This window comes from Orcinus orca, chromosome 5 (genome assembly GCF_937001465.1).
Source record: "Orcinus orca chromosome 5, mOrcOrc1.1, whole genome shotgun sequence".
NCBI classification, from domain to species: domain Eukaryota; kingdom Metazoa; phylum Chordata; class Mammalia; order Artiodactyla; family Delphinidae; genus Orcinus; species Orcinus orca.
Genome location: NC_064563.1, coordinates 140,328,942 through 140,348,113, shown reverse-complemented (window position 1 = coordinate 140,348,113; position 19,172 = coordinate 140,328,942). Strand labels below are relative to the sequence as shown.

The 19,172-nt window shown below is 39.2% G+C and overlaps 1 protein-coding gene across 3 annotated transcripts in view; it reads right to left on the bottom strand.

Moving 5' to 3' along the window:
• Positions 1 to 19,172, bottom strand: part of MORC3 (MORC family CW-type zinc finger 3) — a 41,803-nt gene that overhangs the window by 9,051 nt on the left and 13,580 nt on the right. For all 3 annotated transcript variants that reach the window (XM_049710609.1, XM_049710607.1, XM_049710608.1), the window contains exons 6-14: positions 18,221 to 18,368; positions 15,881 to 16,009; positions 15,347 to 15,469; positions 11,814 to 11,911; positions 5,374 to 5,478; positions 4,628 to 4,750; positions 4,447 to 4,521; positions 3,472 to 3,517; positions 1,110 to 1,276 (exon numbers count right to left, since the gene is read on the bottom strand). In XM_049710609.1, the coding sequence (XP_049566566.1) occupies positions 1,110 to 1,276; positions 3,472 to 3,517; positions 4,447 to 4,521; positions 4,628 to 4,750; positions 5,374 to 5,478; positions 11,814 to 11,911; positions 15,347 to 15,469; positions 15,881 to 16,009; positions 18,221 to 18,368 (1,014 nt within the window). The remainder of the gene's footprint in view (positions 1 to 1,109; positions 1,277 to 3,471; positions 3,518 to 4,446; positions 4,522 to 4,627; positions 4,751 to 5,373; positions 5,479 to 11,813; positions 11,912 to 15,346; positions 15,470 to 15,880; positions 16,010 to 18,220; positions 18,369 to 19,172) is intronic.

Genomic DNA, 19,172 nt, shown 5'->3' with positions numbered 1-19,172 from the left:
AAAGAGCCCATGTGCCGCAACTAAGACCCGACACAGCCAAAAATAAAATAAATATATATTTTTTAAATTTAATGAAAAGTTTTACTCTATTCTCTTCTTCCATTTTGATGGCAGTCATATCCGAAATTAAATTCCATTATCACGTCTGTAACATTACAAATTTTACTTTTTCTTACTTTGTAACCATCTTTATGAAGAAAAGCCAATATTATGGAGACTAGTTAAAAAAAATTCACACATGTTCTCAGTTAAGGAGCAATTCAGCCACAAACTAAGACCTCAAAATGTAGGCTATAAACAGCAAACTATTTCAAAACATGCCCTCCCTGATGTATATATGCATTAAGACAATTTCTAATCTTTTCTGAATTTTCAAAAATCCTTTTAAGAATTTAATGAAGGCTACAAAACCTCTCGGAACGTCTGGCCTCACTATTTCAGAGAATCTTGTTTCAATGTTTCTCTTTCGATAACAAATATCAGATGGAGTCAGTCTAATGTACTAGTTCACTGGCGTCACACGCCTTTTCCCCTGTGTCCATTCTATCCCCTTCGAATGGGCCACCGTGTAGAGCACTTACTGCTTTCAGAATTTCAGGGACCAACCTAAGTACCAGCTCATCATACAGCCTTCCCGACCACTCCAGTCAAAAGAGCTGACTGTCCAATTCATGTATCACTCACACCTTTCTTCCTCTTCCTTCTCCATCCACTCATCCGAAGTGCACAGCATGTCATGGGCTATGCTAAGAACGTATGGGTCACATTTGACATTACAGCGTTGTACTGTTAATTGCTTCAGGTTTTTCTTTACTCAGATACTGATAATCTTAAAAGCAGGAATTTTCATACTATACAGAATTTCAAAGAGGTGACAATTTGATCAATCTCCACAATAAAAACAATTAATGTTCTTTTAATTGATTTAAACAGGTAACGTAAATGGAGTGGGGGTAAGTTCAGACAATGAAAGCAAAGTAACTTGTCCTTAAGACTTTTCACATGCATGTCAACTACACTTTCTTAGAAGCGTATTACTGCATTGAAGTGTCAAGTAAAGCTGTTTAATATTTATTCCCCAAATGGAAAAACACATTTTAGCCACTGACCTGTTATTCTCAGGTTCAGACTGGGGTGAACCTCGATGATTATTTATAAGTCTCGTTGCATAAGTATTTGCCGCTTCTGAAAGATGTGCTCTTGGAACATTTTCCTTAACGGGAGGAAAGCTTTGACTTGACACAGGAGTTGTTGGAAACAAGAGTTCAGCAGGAATCTGTTGAAGGAAAAAAAACTGATCTTAAAGAAATTTTTAAAGTGTGTCATGTTCCAAACACAAGATATTCTTTCCCCTTTCCGCCATCCCAGGACGCACTGAGAACTATCCTAACCACATAAACTCCTTGTGCTACACCAGACCAGAGAGTGACCAACAATAGGCCAAAGAGCCAAACCCAGCCTGCAGGTGAGCTAGGAACGGTTTTACATGTTTAAATACATGAACAAAACAACAAAACAAAGAAAGAATATGCCACAGAGACTGTATATGGTCCACAAAGCCTAAAATATTTACTATCTGGCCTTTTACTGAAAGATTTGCTGACCTCGGACTATACAGAACGTATAGACATATAATAAAAACTTATTTTTCTAAGAGAAAGAAATTGAGGATAAAGTCACAAAGACACTGCCTTTAAAAACCAAAGTAAGCCCACTATTCTTTTTCTCCCAGTTCTGTTCTCGCCCTCAAACCCTCAGCCTTTACACAAGAAAACAATTCAATGTAATGATAAGCACACATACACAACTGCAACAGACCACAACTTCTGATACAAGAAGTACAACTACCTATTTATACACTCAGAAAAAGCTCAACACCATTAAGCATTAAAAATGTAGGGGGTATGGAAGGACTTCCCTGTGGCTCAGTGGTTAAGACTCCACGCTCCTGATGCAGGGCACCTGGGTTCAGGGAACCAGATCCCACATGCATGCTGCAACTAAGACTTTGCCACAACTAAGGAGCCGGCAAGGCGCAACTAAGGAGCACGCCTGCTGCAACTAAGACCTGGCCCAACCAAATAAATAAAATAAAATATATATATTAAAAAAAAGATAGGGGTATGGATTAAGAGATAAAAACTACTATGTATAAAATAGATATGGGCTTCCCTGGTGGCGCAGTGGTTAAGAATCCGCCTGCCAATGCAGGGGACATGGGTTCAAGCCCTGGCCAGGGAAGATCCCACATGCCGCGGAGCAACTAAGCCCGTGCACTACAACTACTGAGCCTGAGCGCTATAGCCCTCGAGCCACAACTACTGAGCCCATGTGCTGCAACTACTGAAGCCCGCGCACCTAGAGGCCATGCTCCGCAACAGAAGAAGCCACTGCAATGAGAAGGCGACACACCACAACGAAGAGTAGCCCCCGCTCACTGCAACTAGAGAAAGCCCGCGCACAGCAACGAAAACCCAACACAGCCATAAATAAATAAATAAATGCATAAATAAATAAATAAATAAATGCAACAAGGCCATATTGTACAGCAAGGAAATTATAGCCATTATTTTGTAATAACTTTTATTGGAGTATTATCTGTAAGAATCTGAATCACTATGTTGTACACCTGAAACTAATATAATATTGTAAATCAACCGTACACTATGGTTGAAGGGTCAACACTACAGCTTTGGTCCACGTTAGTACTACCATGTGGCTGCCTGGGTCTTCCTATGAACTTTTCCTTGACTGTCTACCTAACAATAAGATTCTTTTTTTTTTTTTTTTTTTTTTTTAATGTGGTACGCGGGCCTCTCACTGTTGTGGCATCTTCCGCTGCGGAGCACAGGTTCCAGACGCGCAGGCTCAGCGGCCACGGCCCACGGGCCCAGCCGCTCCGCAGCATGTGGGATCCTCCCAGACCGGGGCACGAACCCATGTCCCCTGCATCAGCAGGCGGAGTCTCAACCACTGCGCCACCAGGAAAGCCCAACAATGAGATTCTTAAAAGAATATCTGTCTTTCCTCAGAAAATGCCCAACTGTATAATAAAATTGAGAAGTTTGAGTGAAGCTGTGGGTTAGAAGTCAGTATTGGGAAAGAGGGTAAGAAGGGGTACAGGAAGAGAAGAGAAATGTGAACTGAATGAACGAGACTGCTTCCATTTGTTATGTAACTCCTAAGCTTAAAATTGAGTATTAGGGCTTCCCTGGTGGCGCAGTGGTTGGGAGTCCGCCTGCCGATGCCGGGGGTGTGGGTTCGTGCCCTGGTCCGGGAGGGTCCTGCGTGCCGCAGAGCGGCTGGGCCCGTGGGCCGTGGCCGCTGGGCCTGCGCGTCTGGAGCCTGTGCTCCGCGGCAGGGGAGGCCGCGGTGGTGAGAGGCCCGCATACCGAAAAAAGAAAAAAATTGAGTATTAAATTAATCACAACACAATACAAGACACAGCTATAAAATGGAAGGCCTAATTACCCGAGGGATTGCTTCCGGTTGTCTGATCCTGAATTTTTCCTTGTCTCTTAAAAAAAAAAAAAAAAGAGGAGAGAGAAAAGAAAAATGTATTTAAATTTACTTCATTATGATTTTTCAATTCTGTTTTCGAATGCCATACTTGCCATTTTACTACTAAGTCAATAAGATAGGTACACTGAACTTTGCTTCAATTTCGTTATAATCAGTGGTAAGGCCTCAGGCAGGGAAGTACTTTCCACCTCTTATCTCAGCAACACCCTAATGTCTTCCACTCCTGCTACTGGATTTATCTTTAAGAACAGTGTACTATAAATCAAAACCACCCAGAAGATCTTCATCAACTCAGCCTTCCGTGTGCAGTACATAAGCCTAACGTTCCCCGTGGTTCACTATCGTTCCCCAGCTTCTCTCTCCCACCTCTATTTTCCATTATCCCCCATTCACATATTTACTGTAGTTAAGCTGAACAAACCACTGCTTCCTACCCAACAAATCCTACCTTTCCTTCAAGGCCTATTACAAAAATGTCCTTCATGGATTTTCCTGATACATTTCCCCATCCCCAGCCAGAAGTAATTTCTCCTTATGGGGTTCCTCACAGGACTGGATCATGCCTTTTACGGGAGTCGTCAACTTCAAATTGATAATACACACATCTCACTTTCCCCGTTAGACCATGAGCTCATAAAGGGCAGTATTCACTTTTGATTCACTGGTGTATAGTCCAAAAGAACAAAACTATACTGTATATTCAAAGTATCCTGTAGATAGGACAGCAATAAACAGCAGGTACTCACAGTATAAACTTTAAAAGCACTTGATGTTATGCACTCCACATCATATCTTTGTTTTTGGAGTCATAATCTTTTTTGGCTATACTGCTTTATCTTGGAGAAATATCAACTAATGCTACAGACACACCACTGTTGATGATCTGGGTATTATTTTCCCACCATACATTAATATAACACTCACTTCTTTTTGTAGGTTTTTTCATAAGTGGGATGCACCAAATCTTCATCTTCAGGCTCTTCTGGAACATCACAATTTCTAGTCAGAAAAATCACATGGGAATAACACGTCACCAGCGCCTATTCATACACCTTGAACAGTACTTTCTGCCTTTCCAAAAAGGCTACTACCAACTATATGGTACCTGAACTGTGGGTCAGGGTTATTGGAGCAATACCATTTTTCTGGAAGTTGATCTATCCCATCTGGTAATTTTCGCCACTTTAGACAGGAATCACATTGAACCCATGTCTGATCAGGACGTTTCCTGTAACAAAATAGCAACTAAATATTAGCATGGAAATATGGATCTAAGTACTTCACTAGACTTTCCACATCATTTCTACCACAAAATGCCCCTATTATTTAATTCTGTCCCTGAAAATTCCGGAACGTTTGACAGTGAGTTAAGATTTTAAAAACAACAATTTTGGCTACCACTGAAGGTTAAAAGTGACAGACCAATTTAAACAAAGTGACTTAGTCTTGTTTAATAGCATACTATTACATTTTTTCTATAATAAAAACTAAAAAACTTAGAAAATACTACAAATGCCTTGCCCTGAAATTTATGTTAAGTTAGCATCTGCAGTGTCAAATCTAATATACTTATTAGCACAATAAACCATTCAAAGTACAGAAAATAGGCAAGTTCTATTACTGTAATTCAAGCAATTTTTATAACTGTATTACATTTTACCCTCTATTATAGCACCTCTCTGAATAACTTAAATGTATATATTCTTTTAGTTTATAAAAGGCTTTCGAGTTGTGGGATTTATTTCTTACTATGGATTAGATTAAAAAGTTTATGAACACTGTAGAATCACCATGCCCTCCAATATCACATCTTGATATTATAGTCACTTATTATTTTTTAAATGTACTTACTGTATATCTTCAACCAGCAAAGTCAGAGGATATTCTGCATTTTTCTTCACTTTCATTTCATTCCAGTAATCATTGAGCTTATCTCCTAGTGCTGTTATTGTAAGCCTTAAAAAAAAGTAAATTATAAAATCAATTCAAGAAAAAAAAGATAAAGATTAAATCTTTGACAAACAGAGAAAGAATAAACAACCTGGTACTGATCATGTGAACACGGAGGGAGGGGCCTCCAAAAGGCACAGTTAAGAAAACTTAAAGTAATGGCAATTTTCTCTAAGGATGTAGATGAGTTCATAGAACAGAGCCAGGACCATCTAGGAATAAGATGGACAATACTAACACTTTAGGTCCTCTGTTGAGGAAGTGTGTTGCAGACCAGCTACTGGGAAAACCACAGGCTTTCTGAACTTCACCCCAACCAACAAACTTACAAGCTTCAATGCAAACCAGAATGCAGCTGTTTGCTTTATAAAAGTATGCAACCATTACCAGCAAGTATAATTCAAAATAGCTTCTGTCCCACAATTAAGACTTTCACTTTTCCCACAATAAGGTGTCAGTAAAAAAGCAAATCAACAGGACTTACTGAGATAAACATGACTGTGGTCACAACTGAATAATCATTTGTTAAGGAGTTAAGTACCTACTGTGCCAGGAACTGTCTGCACACACAAGATACAGTCAGTGTAACATCTTAAATTTAAAACAGTCAATGTGATCCCTATCAAATTACCCATGATGTTTTTCACAGAACTAGAACAAATAATCCTAAAATTTATATGGAACCACAAAAGACCCAGAATTGCCAAAGCAATCCTGAAAAAAAAAAAGAAAAAAGCTGGAGGCATAACCCTTCTGGACTTCAGAAACTACTACAAGGCTAGAGCAATCAAAACAGTGTGCTACTGGCACAAAAACAGACATATAGATCAATGGAACAGAACAGAAAGCCCAGAAATAAACTCACACACCTATAGTCAATTAATCTTTGACAAAGGAGGCAAGAATATACAATGGAGAAAAGACAGTCTCTTCAGCAAGTGGTGTTGGGAAAGCTGGACAGTTGCGTGTAAATCAATCAAGTTAGAACATTCCCTCACACCACACACAAAAATAAACTCAAAATGGCTTAAAGACTTAAATATAAGACATGACACCATGAGACACCTAGAAGAGAACACAAGCAAAACACTGACATAAATCGTAGCAATGTTTTCTTAGGTCAGTCTCTCAAGGCAAGGGAAAAAAAAAAAGCAAAAATAAACAAATGGGATCTAATCAAACTCACAAGCTTTTGCACAGCAAAGAAAACAAAAAGACAACCTATGGAATGTGAGAAAATATTTGCAAAGGATACAACTGCCAAGGGTTTAATTTCCAAAATATACAAACAGCTCATACAACTCCATAACAAAAAAACAACCCAATCAAAACTTGGGCAGAAGATCTAAATATACATTTTCCCAAAGAAGACATACAGATGGCCAACAGGTACATGAAAAGATACTCATCATCACTAATTATCAGAGAAATGCAAATCAAAATAACAATGAGGCATGACCTCACGCCGGTCAGAATGGCCATCATCAAAAAGTCTACAAATAATAAATGCTGGAGAGGGTGTGGAGAAGAGCAAACCCTCCTACACTGCTTCTGGGAATGTAAATTGGTGGAAGCACCATGAAAAACAGTATGGAGGTTCCTTAAAAAACTAAAAATAAGAGTTACCATATGATCCAGCAACACCACTCCGGCGCTTACATCTGGAGAAACCTATAATTCATAAAGATAGGGCTTCCCTGGTGGCGCAGTGGTTAAGAATCCACCTGCCAATGCTGGGGACACGGGTTTGAGCCCTGGTCCGGGAAGATCCCACACGCCATGGAGCAACTAAGCCCATGCACCACAACTACTGAGCCCACATGCCACAACTATTGAAGCCTGCGCGCCTAGAGCCCACGCTCGGCAACAAGAGAAGCCACCACAATGAGAAGCCCGCACACCGCAAAGAGTAGCCTCCGCTCGCCGCAACTAGAGAAAGCCCGCGCAGCAGCAACGAAGACCCAACGCAGCCAAAGATAAATAAATAAAATAAATTAAAAAACAAAAAGATACATGCACCTGGGGCTTCCCTGGCAGCCCAGTGGTTAAGACTCCGTGTTCCCAATGTAGGGTGCATGGGTTCAACCCCTGGTCAGGGAACAAAGATCCCACATGCCACATGGCACGGCAAGGGGTGAGGGGGGGGAAAACGACACATGCACCCCACATGTGCAGCAGTATTTACAACAGCCAAGACATGGAAGCAACCTAAATGTTCATCAACAGAGTAATGGATAAAGAAGATGTGGTGTATACATCAATATATACAATGGAATATTACTCAGCCATAAAAGAATGAAATAGTCCCATCAGCAGCAACATGGATGGATTTAGAGATTATGATACTAAGTGAAGTAAGTCAGACAAAGACAAATATTATATATCAACTTATATGTGGAACCTAAAAAATAGTACAAACTTATTACAAAACAGAAACAGACTCAGACTTTGAAAACAAACTTAAGGTTACCAAAGGGGAAGGGGGGTGGGGAGGCATAAATTGAGAGTACGGGATTAACAGATGCATACTACTATATATAAAATGAACAACAAGGATTTACTGTATAGCACAGGGAACTATTTCAATATCTTATAATAAACTAAGATGGAAAAGAATAAAAAAAGAATTATAGACGTACATATATACATATAACCAAATCACTTTGCTGTACACTTGAAACTAACATAATATTGTAAATCAAGTATACTTCAATGGAGTAAATAAAGCTTTTAAAAATTAAGACTCGGGCTTCCCTGGTAACGCAGTGGTTAAGAATCCACCTGCCAATGCAGGGAACACGGGTTCGAGCCCTGGGCAGGGAAGATCTCACATGCTGCGGAGCAACTAAGCCCGTGCGCCACAACTACTGAAGCCCGCGAGCCTAGAGCCCGTGCTCCGCAACAAGAGAAGCCACCACAATGAAAAGCCTGCGCACCGCAAAGAAGAGTAGCCTCCGCTCGCCGCATCTAGAAAACGCCCACACGCAGCAACAAAGACCCAACGCAGCCAAAAAATAAATTAATTAAAAAATAAATAAAAATCAAGATTTGAAATTCTGTACTGACAGGTTAATATTAGACATATCTATCCATTCATTATCTCTATTTTTCCCCACCAGGAAGCCCCACTATAACAACACATAAACATCCGAATAAGAATGTATCATCTCCCCTCCCAAACATGGTTCACCTTTCATATCACTTTTTCAGTTCTTCCTCATCTCCTTTTCTTATCACCTCTATTCCTCAATCCATGAGACTGCACCCATTTCTGTTGAAAATACACCTATAGGAGTGGAACTGCGGGGTCACAGGGGTGGGCACTGATGTCCACCTTTACTCAATACAGTCTAATAACTTTCAAAAATGATCAACAATTCTCACACCCAACAGCACATACAGGAGTTCCAACTGCCCTACATCTTACCAACATTTGCTATATCTTATTCATTTTAGATAATTTTTCCATTTTGATCTAATGTATCAATACTTTTGCATCTTGTTTTAAAAAAACCACCTAAATTACAGGTTATGAAACTATTCTTGTTTTCATTTTGTTTTTGCCTTTCTCATTTAGGCTTAAAATCCATCTGCAATTGATTTTTTTGCTTCATATAAGAGGGAGAAGTTAACGTTCATTTTGTTCATACAAAATGCTGAACCATCATTTTTAGAAAGATGATCATTTTCCTACTACACCTTCGTCATAAATCAGCTGACCATATGTATAAAAAGCAGGGATTTGTTTCTGGCTTCTCTATTCTATTTCACTAGACTATTTTTTCATTAATACCACACTTCCACTACAGCTTTTTAAGTACTGATATTTAGTAGTATGAGTCCTCTTGATTTGTTGTTCTTTGTCTTAACTATCTTTGGTCTTCTGACTTTCCACATAAAGTTTAAATTAAGCCTATTAACATACACACACACCTGCTGGGATTTTTTTTTAACCTGGAATTGTATTTAATTACTTTGGAGAAAAAAACAACATTTTATAATATTCAGCCTACCAACTCCTGAACCTGGTATACCTATTTATTCAGATTTGAAATTTCACTCCACAATGTTTTATAGTTTTTAGTGTGTTGAGGTCTTTGCATATTTTATTTACTCCAAAGCACTTGCTTTTTTGATGTTATTATGTATAAAAATTTTTGAATCGCATGGCTGGTTTTCTTTTTCTGGCTGGTAAACAAACTTCTGAATACTTCTTATCGAGCAACCTTAGACTCTGTATTACACTGCAGATTATTTGGGACTTTCTATATACTTGATATTGTCACCTACAGAAAATTATTTATTCCTTTCCAACGCTTATTCTTTCATTTCTTTCTTTTTTGCCTTATTTGTTCTGGTTATTTCCTCAAGAACAATGGTGAATAGCTGATAACCTTATCTTACTCCCACTCTTAAGCGGAAAGCTGTCAATAATTCACCATTAGGAACTGCTGTTTTTTGCTAAATAGTCGGTATTGCTAATATGCCCTTTCTATTAATGGTTTTGTAAGAGTTCCCTTTTTTCCTACATCACAAATTGATACTGTAGTTTCTCAAGCGCTTTTTCTGTACCTATGAAAATAACCATGAGATTTTTCTTTAACATGATGAATTACATTGAATTTTGAATAGTAAAAACCACCCATGCCATCTTGGAATACAATCCACTTGGTTTTAATGTATTATTCTTTTTACAAGTTACTAAATGGTATTTGCTGTTTAATTAAGATTTTTATATCTTAAATCACGAGAGACTGACATAAATTTCCTTTCTTGTAATGCATTCGTGAGTTCACTACTAGTTATGTGGTCTTTTAAAACCTTTAATGATTGTGTAAGCTGGCGCTGCCACTTCCTTAAATGTTTGAAAGTATGTGGGAAATTTTTAATTTGATTCAGTTTGAAAGGAAGGTGTCCATATCATCTAAAATGGTCTAAAATTGTTCATGCTGCCCCTCTGTGTTTTTCTGTCTGTAGATCTGTAGTAATGTCCTCCTTTTCATTTCTGATATTGATGATTATTGTTTTCTCTTTTTCCTTAGTCTTGCCAGATGCTTATAGACTTTGTTAATCTTACCAAAAAACAAACTTTGGGCTTTTGATTGTGTCAATTATCAACTTATTGTCTTCCCGTTCCAAACAGGGTTTTTTTGGGTTCAGTTTTGTGATAATGGAGCTTGATCCTGTAAACATTCATCCTTTGCCAGCCTGAGGAATGTTACACCGGGTTAACGGGGCAATGAACCTACCAGGTGAGAGCAGCAAGACACATGGCCTTCAGGTCTGGTGCTTCATTGTTATTTGGCTGGAGCCCATGGCCTCCCAAAGGAGCTCCAGCTGTGCTTTCAGGCCACACTCTTCCCTCCAGCAGCAGGAACCAGTTCCAGCATATACTCACACCCTTGGGCACAGACAGGTCTCCTCTACAGAACAGCTCCAGCCCAAGCCCACCCACATCCCCTGGCAACAGCAGGCCATGTCTACAGACCCAGACTGGCCAGGCCTTCTGGCAAGCTTCTTGCCATGGCAGGTGGCCTGTTGCTGTGTTTGTTATGACCTCTACAAAGAGATCTGAATCTCTGACATCAGGGACCCAGGATCCTCTCTTAGTTCCTTTATTGTCTACTCTTTTTCAACCTAGAGGTAACTGCTGCTCTTTTGTATCAGCTAGTTCTGGACATCTACTGTCCTCTTTCACCTCTCTGAGTGATCACCTTCTACTATTCTGGTTAACAACTCCCTATATTTTCCCCGTTCAAATAACAGGGGTAGCTTCTGTCTCAGGACTATACTCTGAATATTTATTGATTTTCTCTATTGTGTGTTTCCTAATTTGCTGATTTTGCTCTTTAACATTTCCCTCCTTCCACTTTGTTTTTATATGAAGTTTGCATTCTTCTTCATAATATACGCTCATTAGGACAACTGTTTGTGCTTCCTAAATTTACAAGTAAAATTGATGGTCATATTTATTTTATGGCTTCTGATCACTCTTAAAAGATACGAGCATTTCTGTCTCAAGTACATAGGACTAAGTTATCTTAAAGTTCCCATCCAAGATCAGAGTTTCTGGATTTTATATTACACAAAAAATGTTACCAAGAAAGCAGGAACTTCCTCTATTTAGTACAAATCTCAAAAATTCTTCATCAGTAAAGACAGAGGAGAATATATTTCTATTTGTGACGGAGTAGAATACTATCCCCAGGGATGAGAAAATGATTACACGTGTTTTCTATGCAAGCTTCCCACAAAACAGAAAGAAATCCAGCTTAGAAAAAGTTATGAAAGTATTTCCAAAATGAATAGTAAGAAGTCAGTCATTTAAATAGGTAACATACCTGTATTCGTTAGTATAATCGAAATCTTGTTTATTATGAGTCGGCTTTAGGAAATAACAGTCTATAATCCCCACTACTCCAACACCCATGTTGTTTGCCTGAAAAATAAAACTGGCATTTTAAACATGAAACATGATGCTTCAAACAATTATCCCTTCACCAAGATTTAAGATCTGCATGAAACATTTTCCTATATTTTATCTGATGCTCATGACATTTAGATTGAAAAACAGTGTCTGGCAGGTAATTTACCTTTCTGGGAGCTAACTCCTAAATATGTAACAGCAGCTTTCCTCCAAAACCACTTCCACTGTTAGCAAGTATTCATGTCGACAAGTATTATCATTCCCGATTTTATACTAGGGAAAAAAGATCCCCTCTACTGGGATGCCATTTCTTAGCTACTAAAAACCACAAGTAACTCCTTCCAGTATCCATAGTGCCTAGCAAAGGCTTTGGCACATAATATTCCGTAAGTTCGTTAGATAAAAATTAAAGACATTTATCCAAAGTTACACATTCAGTTGTTTATTGTGATGAAGTAAAAACTTCAATTCAACTGACCTAGGTTATTTTTTAAACCGGCTAGCTAAAACACTGAACTCAAAGTATCTGAGTCATTTTCTGATTATCTACATGTGATTAACACATGTATTTTGTTCACGACTATAGCTGAGTCTAAGTATAAAGAGAAAAAGTGGAATACTGACTTCTGAGAATTTTCATAGATGCAACTATAGACAAAACCATGAAAACCTAATCATAATGCTACTTCACTAAAAACCATCAGTGGTTCCTCATTTCATACAACTTGTAAACCACAGAACCCTTCAATCTTAGTTCTTTTTTACCTCCTTTCTGGCCTCATCTTCCTCTCTCCCATTCCCCACTTACCACCCGGTCCAGGCATAACAACTCCCCTAATGATGCCATCCTCTCAGAAGCCTCTTTCTTTTCCTTCGCAGACATTCCTTTCTCTCTCTAGAAAGCTCTTGCCAGACTTCCCCAAACAGTAAATCAACTCAGTCTCATCTCAATCACCACTTTCTACAAGAAGCCCTTTCTGCTGCTCCAAGGATGTACCACATTCCCCTCATCAGAAAGAGCTCTGGGGGCATGTGCTGTACCTTTTCATCTTTTTATGCTGAGCATCTAGCGTGGAAAATCATACCAAGTATTTAATAAATGTTTACTGAATCCAAATACTACGACCAGTCCATCTTCTGGTAAAGAAAAACATTAAAAGTTGGCTGTAGGGCTTCTCTAGTGGCACAGTGGTTAGGAATCCACCTGCCAATGCAGGGGACATGGGTTCGATCCCTGGTCTGGGAAGATCCCACATGCTGTGGAGCAACTAAGCCCGTGTGCCACAACTACGGAGCCTGCGCGCCTAGAGCCCGTGTTCTGCAACAAGAGAAGCCACCACAATGGGAAGCTCGTGTGCATCAACGAAGACCCAATGCAACCAAAAATAAAATACATTTATTTAAAAAAAAAAAAAAGTTGGCTGTAAAAGCATATTTTTTACAAGGTTAAACTTAACCAGAAATTATATATAATGCAAATTTAACTGGGTTGGAAAAATGGATTATGTACCTTAAGTCAAAACACTTGAGAAATAAGGCCTATTACCAAAAATACATTTCCAATTACCAGTGAAATTCAGAACTTTATAATTATAGAGTATTTCTGGCAAAAATTCCTATTCCACGGCTTCCCTGGTGGCGCAGTGGTTGAGAGTCCGCCTGCCGATGCAGGGGACACGGGTTCGTGCCCCGGTCCGGGAAGATCCCACATGCCGCGGAGCAGGTGGGCCCGTGAGCCATGGCCGCTGAGCCTGCGCATCCAGAGCTTGTGCTCCGCAACGGGAGAGGCCACAACAGTGAGAGGCCCGCGTACCGCAAAAAAAAAAAAAAAAAAAAAAAATTACTATTCCAATTATAAATAAAAATTAGCATTTTAAATAAAAGTTATTGATACCTTGTATCATGGTTGTCATATTTCTGGATTTATATTTCTAATTGAAATCAGTGGTTACAAAGAAGAGCCCAACAAAGTTCATTTACTTTTTTTTTTTTTTTTTTTGCGGTACGCGGACCTCTCACCGCTGTGGCCTCTCCTGTTGCGGAGCACAGGCTCCGGACGCACAGGCCCAGCGGCCATGGCTCACAGGCCCAACCGCTCTGCGGCATGTGGGACCCTCCCGGACCGGGGCGCGAACCTGTGTCCCCTGCATCGGCAGGCGGACTCTCAACCACTGCGCCACCAAGGAAGCCCTCATTTACTTTTTCAAAAATTGAAATATAGTTGATTTACAATACTATATTAGTTTCAGGTGTATGACACAGTGATTCAATATTTTATATACTCCATTTAAAATTATAAGATATTCACTATATTCCCTGTGCTGTACAATATATCCTTGTGGCTTATTTATTTTATACATAGTAGTTTGTACCTCTTAATCCCCTACCCCTATCTCCCCCTGCCACCCTGCCCCCACTGGAAACCACTAGTTTGTTCTCCGTGTCTGTGAGTCTGTTTCTGTTTTGTTACATTCACTCACTTGTTTTATTTTTTTGATTCCACATATAAGCGGTAACATACAGTACTTGTCTTTTCCTGACATATTATACTTCATTAAGCATACTATGCTCCAGGTCCATCCATGTTGTTGCAAACAATTTAGAATGAAATAAAATGAATAGAAAATGAACATCATAGAATTGGAAAACAAAATATGCCTGGACTTAAAACCTTAACAAAGCTGAATTTCAGAATTTATCACAAATTCTTAACACCCACCCACACACAACAAAAAAATTTTCTGTGAAAACAGGTAAAGGATAAACAGATCGACATAGTGGGCAATGTTCACCATCCTAAATTGAATTCTACAACAATGGAAGTGGCTTAGGAGGAAAACTCTGATATATTCAGGAACTAACTCCAGAAAAGTAAATCACCTATCAGATACTATTTTTTAGGCTATTGAGTCAACAACTAATTAAAACCAATCAATTTTATTCTAGTATGAAAAAAATCAAGGATCCTTTTCCAAGTGTAGAGAAAATATCTGCACCTGTGCCTGAGGTCTAAGGCGGGTTACTTATTAGCCCCAATTCCCTCATCTGTAAAAGAGATAAAATGTTCTGTCCTCAAATTAATATAAAAGCGTTCTAAGGTCAAGTGCCATACCAGTTATTAAAAACATTGACATTTAAAAGTCATTAGGCAAAAAGTACATTGTTACACATTTGACCCGATAACGTTATCCTAACTTTTTTTTTGCAGTACGCGGGCCTCTCACTGTTGTGGCCTCTCCCGTTGCAGAGCACAGGCTCTGGACGCGCAGGCTCAGCGGCCATGTCTCACGGGCCCAGCGGCTCCACAGCATGTGGGATCCTCCTGGACCGGGGCACAAACCTGTGTTCCCTGCATCGGCAGGCGGACTCTCAACCACTGCGCCACCAGGGATGCCCTGTTATCCTAACTTTTATAAAAGATACAGACATTTTCAGATATAAACTTACCCTTAACTGACATCCAACTTTTTCATAAGCTTTGATGAGTCTATTTCTGTGATACATCATTATCCCATAATGATCTTTATTTCTGCAGTTGAATCCAAAAGTAATTCTCACAGTTTTATTAGTCTTAAATGTTAAGGAAAATTCTGAACACACCACCTCATTCCCTTCAAACCACCCTTCCTCTTTTTTTTTTTTTTTGCAGTACGCGAGCCTCTCACTGTTGCGGCCTCTCCCGTTGCGGAGCACAGGCTCCGGATGCGCAGACTCAGCGGCCATGGCTCACGGGCCTAGCCGCTCCGCGGCATGTGGGATATTCCCGGACCGGGGCACGAAGCCGCGTCCCCTGCATCGGCAGGCGGACTCTCAACCACTGCGCCACCAGGGAAGCCCTCATTATTGAATCCAAAGGTGCAAAAAAGGGCAAAAGTTGGAGAGGATTGACTCTATCAAGATAAAAGGAGAAAGGGGGAAGGGAAGTACACTTGACTGATACGTATCTATATACAGCATCATAACAAGCAAAATAAAGGATACTAAAAATTTGGGTCGATAAATATCACGTTCAATGTAGGCAAGACTCTTCGAAACTAGCTGTGTCTTCACTTTCTGCCCACGCAAGATGATCTGCATTCGTGGCTTTAGATATAATATACTGCAGTAAGCCTGCAAAGACACACAATTATCTGTCCTTTCCACATAATTATCTATGGATTTGTTCAACATTACTTATGCATGTATTTAAAAAGGAAGCTACCGCCTTGCTTTGATAAAAGACATATTAACTCTTCAATAAAATACTATAGACTATAAAGGTGTATTAGTTAATATCTAAATACTTTTTATTAAAAACAAGCTCAATATACTGTAGCCAGTAAAAATGACTTACAGAAAACAATCTACTGACCTACATAGATGTTGATATGTTAAGTGAAAAAAAGTTAAGAAACAGCATGTATAGTATGGTCTCATTTTAATTTTAAAAATATGTTTATGTGTACAAAAAGGACTATTTTCTGACTCTCCTGTCAAAACTATATATTGCTGTTATAATTTTTAAAGCATCAATAAATTTTATTTCGGCAAAAATAAGCAAAATCTAATATAAACAAAAGGGACTATTATAAGCTTGAAAAGGAAAAAAATCATAAATAATGCACCAACATTTCAGCACAGTAGACAAACAGCACTTCTTCCATATGGAGCTGTAAAAATCAGCAGTCATCTAAATGTGTTTTCCAGTCTTTTTTTTTTCTTTCTTTTTTTTTTTTGGCCGCACTGAGGCTTGCGGGATCTTAGTTCCCTGACCAGGGACTGAACGTGGGCCATGAAAGTGGAAGTGCCTAGTCCTAAGCACTGGACCGCCAGGGAATTCCCTAAACGTGTTTTCAATTCTTAATACATGGAAGTTTAGATACCTTAGAATTGTGACCAAACTTTGCATCCTAAAACATGTTAAAATATGATCTCCTGTGCCTGTCTCCAAGCTATCAGAAATCTCTGAGGGAAATGAACTGAACAACTTAAGGAGGATATATGAAAAGTTCAACACAAAACTAAAACTTGAACATTTCTCTTGTTTTTTTTCCTGACTCCTGATTTCAAAATTAGTGATGTTTTGCTCATTTATAAAATTCATTAATGATATTTTAAAACATTTTTTTCATGGTACACTAACATTATACCATCTGCTCTGGCGACCTCTGTATATTCTTGAGTTAAGATTTTCTTAACAACTAGGACATACTTCACTAACACACTGGAGTATATCAAGGAATAGTAATAGCTGCCATTGCAATTGCCAGAATCTCAGAAAAAATTACATAGTATACTTGTAAACGTCAAATGAATCCTTAGCTTGGGGTTATGAAATAATTTTAGCACAAAAAAAGGGAGAAGGGGAATTCCCTGGTGGTCCAGTGGTTAGGACCACTCTCCCTGGTCGGGGAAGTAAGATCCCACATGCCACAGTGCAGCCAAGAAAAACAAAAAGAAGGAAAAAAAAGGGAATAGTATTATATGTCTTATCATAGTGACTAAGAAACTTAATATTCTTTGTTTTAATTAATTTATTTATTTTGGCTGCGTTGGGTCTTTGTTGCTGCGTGGGCTTTCTTCGGTTGCAGCAAGCGGGGGCTACTCTTTGTCGTGGTGGCTTCTCTTGTTGCGGAGCATGGGCTCTAGGCGTGCGGGCTCAGTAATTGTGGCTCGTGGGATCTAGAGCGTAGGCTCAGTAGTTGTGGCGCATAGGCTTAGTTGCTCCACGGTATGTGGGATCTTCCCGGACCAGGGCTCGAACCCGTGTCCCCTGCATTGGCGGGCGGATTCTTAACCACTGCACCACCAGGGAAGCCCGAAACTTAATATTCTTATTATATCAACACTGTTATATTGAGATATGAATTCCTTCAATCTTAAAAACATTCTCATCTCTAAGGTCAAATCTCAAAGGTATTTATCACAAAATTATACTAACGTGCATTATGTATAGGCTATACATAATTTATTGCTTTAGGGTATCTGTGTGTGTGCGTGTTCTAGAGAATATTTTAAATTTTAAAAGACACACTCTGAATCTGGCGTTTTGATTGAATCAATCAATATGGCCATCACAGGACAAACTGATTCTAGTATTCCCAATTCAAATAATTAACCACACAGTGAAAGAACTTTTACAAGCACTGTTAGATCTGATGACTTCGCAATTAAAAAACTTTTCTAGGCAAATAAAACAAGCAGTGCACACAAGACAAATTTAATAAGTTGGTTCATGTCTGAGATACTTAGCGATTTCTGGCAGCATTTATAATACAAGTGGTTAACAATTTCCATTATTTGATGATTTTCTCACTCCCACAAAGAGAGCTAAATACATACCCTCAGAGAATAGTCACTCTCAGGGGCAATTTGGTCCATCCTTTCTTGCTTCTTGTACCCTTTCTTCCCTGCTGTCTCATCTAAATCTTCTGGAATTCTAATGTCATATTTATCCTTATCAAAATCAAACTCTGTTGCACTTTTGTAGCTGCAAAAATAATTTTTTATAAGAGCTAAATTTTAACTTCACCATAAGATAAGCAAGCAAAAAACTTTCAGTTAGCAAAACAAAACACGAACATGTGGTGGCAGTTAAGGTCAGAGGAGTTGGAGGGAGGGAGAGAGGGAGAAAAGAAACCCAGAAGGTACAGGAAAGAACTGTATTCATTCACACACTGCCATTGGGAATGTCAAATGATAGAGCCACATTCTGATAGTTTCTTAAAAAACTAAACATGCAACTACCATATGATCCAGCAATTACACTCCTGGGCATTTAGCCCACAAAATGATGACCATATTCCCACAAAAGTCTCTATGCACACATTTTATAGCAGGGGTCTCCAACCCCTGGGCCTGTTAGGAACCCGGCCGCACAGCAGGAGATGTAAAGCTTCACCTGCTGCTCCCCATCACTGCATTACTGCCTGAACCCCACCCCCCCAACCCTGTGGAAAAACTGTCTTCCATGAAACCGGACCCTGATGACAAAAAGGTTGGGAACCCCTGTTTTATAGCTCTATTTGTAATAAATGAAACTTGTAAACAACCAGATTGGTAAACACACTGTGGTCCATCCATACAATGCAATTACCACTCAGCAAGTAAGAGGAAGCAAACGGACACACAAGAACCTGGATGAATCTTCAGAAAATTATGCTGAATGAAAAAAGCTAATCCCAAAAGGTTTCACACGGTATGATTCCAGTTACAGAATATTCTTGAAATGACAAAGTTACAGAAATGGAGAACATGTTAGAGGTTGCCAGGGATTAAGGAAGAAGTGGGTGTG